At 38.4% G+C, this 8,752-nt stretch overlaps 1 protein-coding gene across 2 annotated transcripts in view; it reads right to left on the bottom strand.

Moving 5' to 3' along the window:
• Positions 1–3,188: 3,188 nt before the first annotated feature.
• The window catches only part of LOC134602755 (claudin-8-like), a 55,715-nt gene continuing 50,151 nt past the window's right edge, over positions 3,189–8,752 (bottom strand). For both annotated transcript variants that reach the window (XM_063448063.1, XM_063448055.1), the window contains exon 3: positions 3,189–5,600. In XM_063448063.1, the coding sequence (XP_063304133.1) occupies positions 4,312–4,989 (678 nt within the window). In that variant the 5' untranslated portion in view covers positions 4,990–5,600 and the 3' untranslated portion in view covers positions 3,189–4,311. The remainder of the gene's footprint in view (positions 5,601–8,752) is intronic.

The following is an 8,752-nucleotide window of genomic DNA, read 5'->3' as shown; positions in this document are numbered from 1 at the left end:
AACATTTTAATGCAGAGGATTTATACCGCTTGTGTCACAGCAGCCAAATTAGTCTGATTGGCTGAATCACGCAAGCCTATTCATTTTTCATTTACTTTTATTGAGCAATCCTAATTTTTGTTCGTATCAACCGAGGGCTTATGGAGTTATTGGTAGATTTAAATCCCTTACCTGCCGCACAGTTTTAGGGGATAATTTGATAACCCTTACACTACTATTGACTGAGGGTCCAGAGAACTGTTTCATTCAATATATGTATTTACTTTACTTAACATTTAAGTGACCACTGGCAAATTTTACATTTTTATTTTCTATTTGAATAGTATATATATATATATATATATATATATATATATATATATATATATATATATATATATAAATATATATATATATAAAGTCTATATATGTAGTCCCTCCCCTACATGTCAATCAAGCTGACTTAGACTGAGTGACAAGCTAAAGCAGGAGAATCCTCTTACACCTAAAATAAAATAAAATTTCAAGTATGACTGCCAAATTTGAAACTTACTAATAGAATGTTTTAAGTTCAGTAATACATTTAGCAGTATCCCCTCTCCCTTGTAGTAATGAATGCGGAAATGGCATTTACCTAGTAGGTGCATGGATATTGCATGTTACGACCTTCACCTGACAATTTCTTCGCCATTTCAACACCTCTGGGTGACCAGGGGTCCGGGCTTTTCTGAGAAATTGTACGTGACTTATTAATAACAATTTATGCAACTAAAATGTAATCCAGGACAAGAACATTGTAACTTATTTACACAGACTGATTTCTAACCACATTTATAGTAGTTTAAAGACATATTAATGTGAGTATTATTGCGAGTGATGTGAGTATTAATGTGAGTAAAGTGTTATACACTCAGACACAATAGCAATATGGAGCTCCTAGAAAAGAATGATACTATGGTAGAAATGAGGGACAGAAGGATTTGGGCCTAAAATAGAGAATGTCTTTCCTAAATAGGGACACTTGGGATGTGTGAGTGTCTGTGTCTCCAAACTCAACAATGTCACTACAAGGATAATAAGATGGAAAGACATATGAGGCTGGGGTAGTTGCGAGGACAAATATGTGTCTAAGTTGGGGAGCAAACAAAACACACAAATGATACGGATGTGATCAATAAAACTTAAGCATAGGTTAAGGTGCTTTATGTGCAAGTGGTATATGGTGTCCATAGGTGTAGGACGCCGGAGAGAAAACCTGGGACGACGGGATAGGATACGGAATTCAGTACTGGTCCACCAAATCCAGCACTGTTAGGAATCATCTTGTATGTTTATATTTTTTACATTTGACTTGTGGGTTTGTTTGTTTTAACTAAATATAACCCATATAACATGAATAAAGCACACTCCAACAGATTGAACAAAAAGAAAGTTTGTTTTATTTAGCATTAAACATTTTACAATTGTTATTTTATTAATAAGTTATATTTTTTCTTTAAGCTTACTCCACAGCACATGAATAGTATTTCCTCTTTGTATAAAGAACACATAAATCTGAACTCATCGTACAATGATTTGTCACAACTTGATCATAACTAACCTTTTGAAGGTTATGTGATGAACTCCTAAAAAGTCACACTGCTTATCTCTTGATAATAAGACTTGCACATTTATTAAAAGTATTTGCTATAGATTTTGCATGAATGCTACATATAGAGAGAACACAAATCAATATTAATTATATTTCAAATAATGTGCATGATTTGAACTCGAATTAAGTGTTACTGCAATTCTTTGTATCAATATATTTTGGAGTTGTGTGCATTGGACGATTCGTTTTACTGCTATGTGTGTTCAATAGCATTTTACAGCGACTTGCACCTATATAGTGCAGGCATTCTACAATGTGTGCTGCAATTTCTAACTGAATATTTTAAGCATGAAAATTAAAGTAAATGAATGTATATTTCATTTATTACATATTTATATTATTCAAACTCATTGTCACGTATGCATTGTAACTACCTACTATATGGCGCCTGATTTCAAAAGTCTAAAGTGGTTTATTCACTAAACAGCAAGTTGTAACATGGCTACTACTGTGCGAAATGTAGGCTAAACTATTCAAGATGGGGGGAAAAAAAACCTAAAATCTCTAGTTCGGCAATGCTGGCAATTGTTTTGGTTTAAACTTTGCTATTCAGTTAAAAACAGTTTTATTAGTTCTCTACATCTATTGGTTTATTCCAGGGAGAGCCCAGAAACTCAATAATTCGATCAAGTTTCACTTTACCGAGCTGTTAAACCAGGCCCTATTACATTTCTTAACAAATATAGATCCTCAAAAAGTTCTAACAAGGCATGATTTGCCTTCTAGGAGACCCGCCACACAAGGGCGCTTAAAATTAATTGAACATGAAAATTCTAAACAATCTCTATGTAATATTAACAGTCATTAAACATTTGTTTTTGTTATATATATTTGAGTAAAAATGTAGCTTGTGCTTGTAACACAATATATCCCATCATTCGCGTAAGCCCATGTTTCTGATTGGTTGCTCATCTTCCATCTTCTAATTAGATGTCACATGTTTTAGATGATGCATTTCCATATGCAGACTTGGTAAAATGTCCTACAACATTTTTTATTTTTTTAAATATAATTTAGGCAAATACACGCAAGTTGGTGTTCTTTTACAGAAATTATTTTCAGACAGTATTTAAAGGGACACTTTAAATGAAGTCCTTATGGTGCCAGGGTGCACTCTTACCTTTTCCAATCCAGAGGCGCCCCTGCCAAGCAGCACTCCTCATTTCCTGAAATTGAAAGTTCAAAAACCTGGGGGGAGTTGATGCAATTTTGGGGTTAAACCATTTGAGAAAGGTTTAACCCCTCAAGGTAAGAATGCGCCCGGGGGCCTCCTGGCACATCACAACTTTATTTAGATGAAGTTGCTATGGTGCCTGAAGTGCCTCTTTAACCAAATTAGAAAGGCAGATAACGATCAAGTAGAAAGCAATATTTATAATAATAATTGTTATGTAACTGAAGCCCTACCCTGCTCAGCAATGTCAAACCAATAACTAGATATGTTATTAAAGTGGTTCTGTAATTAAATATGTGGGTTTTGTTTTAACCCCTTAAGAACCAAACTTCTGGAATAAAAGGTAATCATGACATATCACACATGTCATGTGTCCTTAAGGGGTTAAATTATCACTTTCTATCCCTATTTAAACATTAGACTGACTACCCATTTTGTGCAACTTAATTGATGGCAAAGGTCAGCACAAGATCAGTCAACGAGCAAGTTAAACTTAATAAATTGTGGAAGAAAATGATCAGCATTGGAGGCTAATTGACTTTTTAACTGTGGCTTTGGGATGAAGGAAGTAAATAAGATTAAAACAGTCCCTATGATTACCCAACAACGTGAACACCGAACAGATTATAATAAAAACAACAAAATAATATTCACTTGCCCAAAAAACAACTTTCACATGTTTTTATTTTCATATCTTTTCTAAATGTGTTGGTTGTTTTCATGTTTTTTGTTTTTTTTTTAATATGTCACATTTATGCAAATGATAATTAAGGGACACAATTACTTAGAAGCTTTTTTCTAGATAAAACTATGGCAATAATTAATGAACTTCCTGTTATTAAATTAAACTCTTTCTCACAACTAACGTGTTATAGTACATGGCAAAAGAAATCAAACAAAAAATTCACTATTGTAGCCAGGAAGAGATAAAGTAGAAAAGTTATTGATTTTCTCTACGAGAATTGGCTCCTACGCACAAATGTCTCTCCTCACCAGAATGATTTGCTTAGCACATACTGTGTACATAAAATATAACTTAATAATTATAAACAATGAAAAAAAAGTTCATATAATATTATAAAACATCCTCAGTAGTCTCCTGCAGCAGGTCCTTAAAAAAATGTTAAACCATTCACCACCCCACTAATGTTATACCTGCTACATGGTGAACCAACAGTGGGTCGAGGCATTGTCTCTTCAGTCCCGTGTTGATTGTCATATTACTTTGCTGAAATGTCTACGTGTCATTGTGTAAGGACAGCTGCTACTTGTTTACAGCCCTCCAGTAATGTATAAAGATCTTCTTCAGCGATCTACACATGTTGTCCTGTATCACCATCCTGAAGTCAGAAAAAGAATCTTAATGTAATGAACCTTCCAAACATAGTCTCCGTTTAAGAATTCTATGGTTCAATTCCAAACACGTGTTCTTCTCTTTCTTGTAACTCTTGCTTGGTCCAGATAGAATATTTTTTATTTGTTTCAATGTTTTGGTGCTTTAAGTATATTACACATACTGACTTTTCGAGTACAGACTTGATGTCTTCTTTGATATTGCTCCCCGTGGGTAATTTGATGCAGATTTGGGGGCTTGCGGAGTGTATTTGTATTTCCTTTCATCTCTTTTACAAAAGCAGCATAATATAATTCCACCAATCACTAAACAGAATGCCGTGGCCCATCCTAGGAAGAGAGCATCCCCGAGTTCTCTTTTCTGCGCTGCATTGACAAGAGGATTATAGAAGTCTCTGATTATATTATTGGCGGCCCAGGAGACAGGAATCAACACAACAACCCCAGATAAGATGAACGCAATCCCAGCCACCAAAAGAATAAATCCTTTCGTTCTCTCATTGTCTCCTCCACATTTCGTGCATTTCATGCCAATGACGGCAATCATGAATGAAATAAATGAGAGTATGACCGCAATGCACATCAGCGCTCTGCCAGCCTGCAAGTCGGGGGTCAGCGCCAACAAGGAATCGTAGATCTTACACTGCATCCTAATGTTTGCTTGTCGGACACAGTTCATCCACAGACCCTCCCACATCGATTCAAACACTACAATATTGTTCTCGATGAAAGCAGTGACCCTCCACTGAGGCATGCCAGTTACCGCACAGGTCCCAACGACACCGATGCCTCCCATGACTAGCCCGGCAATTTGCAAAGCACCCCCTTCCATATTGTCTTCGTATTAGATAGACGAAGAGCCAAGGGTTTCGAGACAGCTAGTTCGTGTGTGCAGATTCTTGCAGCTGAAACTGTCCCATGCAGTTAGAAATTGCTTCTCAATAAAATCTTCACCACCTTTAACCAGATGCAAACCTGTATAGGCTGGTTGTGATTGTATGTTCAACTGTACCTAAAATTTTAATACCAGAAGTCGAACAGGTGTACTTGTTTATCAAGTCTGACAATTTTATAGACCAATGATAGGAGCGTATAAAAAGGGGGTGTGTGTTTTAACCAACAAGGAATTCTTCATTTAAATAACTGCAATTGTGCAAGCTTCTCTCTGTTTCCGTTTTAGCATTGTATCAGATGATTTGATAGAATCTACAAGTTCCACTAAGAATAGTTAACCACACACAATCCGAGCAGTGCTTCAATAAACAAGAGGCATTTGAAGTATATGGATGAAATCCAAAAGCTACAGTCTGCACACAGACTACAAAAGGGAACTAGGAGACACAGAAAGTCTGGTTTCACTGCTAAGCAGGTCTCCTTGCTCGAAAAACGACATTCCTTTGTGTTCGCTTGACTTGACTGATGAAGCATTAAGGAAACTGTCACCTGAAAAATAAATTATATAAAATGTAAAAAAATATTATAAAATAAAAATCACACATGCCTTAAACTACAGATTAATTTTTCACTCTTGAAAATCAGTTAGGTATAAAACGTATTAAATGTTATCTGCTACTTTTTTTTTGTTTCTCTTTCTTAGATTCAACTGACATTTTTGCAGGTGCACAGAACATGCACAGGTGATAAAATTGAGATAAAATGGAGATAAAACAGTTGCAGCTGAGAAGTAATTATTTACACTCACTAGTGAACTTCTAAAGGGAAAGGAAGTTGTTGTTTCAGACTTACTCTTTACGTAACAAATTGCAAGCTCTTCTGTACAAATTATGAAATTAATAATAAAAAAATGTAAGATAAATTAAAAGGGACTCGTGTTAAAGTCAGGGTCCCATTTATTGAATCAGCATCTACTTACGTATTTTTTGCATTGTTTGAAGTTTCTTGCTGCTGTGAACCTTTGGCAACATGCATTAACCCCCTCACACAGGGCCGGTGCAAAGAATTTTGGGTACATAGGCGAAGATGCATTTTTCCGCCCCCCCAAAAAACATCTTCACCTGTGTGCCTCTTAACCTCCTTTTTGTGTTTCTTATCCCGTCTTTAAATATCTGACTCCCTTTAGTGTATTTTATCTCCTATTTTTGCCTTTGTGTGTCTCCTATCTCTCCTCTTTGTATGACTCTTACATCCTCCCACATTTTGTGTGGCTCCTTTTCTCCCAGCCCCTTTGTGTATTTTACTCTTCCCAGCTCCTTTGTGTGTGTCTCTTTCCTTCTCAAGCCCCGCTGTGTGTTTTTCACATCCAGCCCCTCTCCCCGTCCCTTAATGGTCCCCTCCCTTCTCTGACCCTTACTGTTCCTATCCCCTCTCTCCTCCTTTTCCTGTCCCTTAGTGTTCCTCTCCCCTCCCCCTCTGTTCCCTGTCGCTTAGTGTTCCTCTCCCCCCTCCCTCCTTTTCCTGTACCTCAGGGTATCTCTCCCCTCCTCTCCCTGTCCCTTGGTGCGCCACCCACCCCCATAGTGGTCCCCTCCCCTTCCTGGTGTGCTTCCTACCTTTCTTGTAGCGTGGCTGAGCGGAGCGAATCCTGGTACAGTGAGCTTTTCCTGTCAGTCCTGCCAGGTACAGGAAACAGAAATTCCTGTACCACGGTAAACTCCGCTTGGCCACGCTACAGTCAGGGGTGTATAAACACTGACAGTCACACACACTCAATGACAAACACACAGACGTCTTTGACAGCCAGACTCACTTATCTGACACACTCATTCATTTACAGACACTCACACGCACACTGACAGACACACAAATACTGACAGACTCATTGACAAACACACACTGACAGACACACACACAATCACATGCCCACACATACACACACACACACACACAAACCCACAGACACACATACTCACACACACACTGACACACATACTCACATGCACACACAAACACACTGACAGACACACACACACACAAACTGGCATACACACTCACACACAAACTCACAGACACACATACTCACACACAAACTCACAGACACACATACGCACATGCACACATACACACACTGACAGACACACACAAACTCACATGCACACACACACACACTGACAGACACACACAAACTCACAGACACACATACTCACAGACACATATACTCACACACACATACACACACTCACAGTAATTAATAATCTAAATTTTATTTAAATTTCCCACCCAGCCTCCCTACCTGGAGAGCTGGCATGGGTCTTTCATTGGTGGTCCAATGGGGCTGCTGGGAGGCGTCCGGCTGAACTGGATTGCGAGGTGGCAAGGGAGCTCTGATCTCTCTGACCTGCTCCCTCGCAGGCTGTTTGCTGATGGCGCGGGAGCCAGAATATGACGTCTGCAGCACTAAAACAAATGCACAGCAGGTGTTAAAATAAAAAATGGTATTTAAGTCCAACAGATTTTCCAAGAAAAGGAATTGGCAGAGCCCAATGAGATAGTACGCTCTCTGAAACAAATTTTGTGAGTTTAGAAACTAGGGAGGGGAGGGCCTATCTTTCACTCAGTGTGTAGTGGGATGACGGGTTGCCTGGATGAACACAGTGGAATGTTGGAGTAATTTGTATCTTGTGTAGAATAAAATAGGGTGCCCAATACCTGTACCCTAAAACCAAAGTATACACTCTCCTATTACAAGGCTCCAAATTACCGTTTGCCCACTAGCCTTTGGGTAGTGAAAATTTAGCCTTGGCAAAGAATCCATGGTCACCCAGTGACTGTAGAGAACGATAATGCTGTTTGAATGACGCAGCTTATTATAATAGAATATCAGTGCCTGGCAGAAAGTTCTGTTTTCTGCTTTTGGGAATGAAAAGGGCCACACAATTTCTAAGTACTGGAAGAGTTAAGTAGATGTGGGCACCTGCATTTTAAAAGAGTATAGAAATCTGCCATCTGCCACGAGCTCTCGCTTGACGAAGACACTGCGATGGGAAGGGTGTACTTCAAAGACTGCCACGAAAAGACTGCATGCCTCCCTGGCAGACTGGCAGACTTATAAAGGACAGAGATCAAACGTACATTCCTCTCTCTTCCAACTGTGCCCTACATCAAAAAATATGTATTACATATCACAATAAAAGTAATAATGGATTGGCCCCGTAATGTTACTGTGCTTAACTTTTAAATCATGTTCAATCAATTACTACATGATTCAAATTCCCTCCAATCATTGCACTAACTACATTTATTAGGTATGTACAAAGAGTTATTTCAATTAGATTCTTTCTGACTTCCTTACACTTGGTGAGTTGCATAGCTACTATGATTGCAGCTATGGAGTCCACACGCTTTAATAACATTGGACGTGCCCAAGCATGGCTGACAAGGCAGAGTACTCCCTAAACTCTCTCTAGAGTTCTAAAATAATTAATAGCACACCGCAACGCCTACTGTGCAGAATAAAACAACAGTATTAAAATATTGACAGCCGCTAGAGGTGCTTCCGAGCTTCTCACTGTGAAAATCACAGTGAGAAGAAGATGCCGTCCATAGGAAAGCATTGAGAAATGCTTTCCTATGGACTGATTGAATGCGTGTGCGGCTCTAGAGGCTAGATTAACCCTAATGTAAACAAAGCAGTTTCT

The sequence above is a fragment of the Pelobates fuscus genome, chromosome 1 (assembly GCF_036172605.1).
Source record: "Pelobates fuscus isolate aPelFus1 chromosome 1, aPelFus1.pri, whole genome shotgun sequence".
In the NCBI taxonomy this organism is placed as follows: domain Eukaryota; kingdom Metazoa; phylum Chordata; class Amphibia; order Anura; family Pelobatidae; genus Pelobates; species Pelobates fuscus.
Note: the sequence above shows the minus strand (reverse complement) of the source record. Positions and strands in the feature narration are given on the sequence as shown.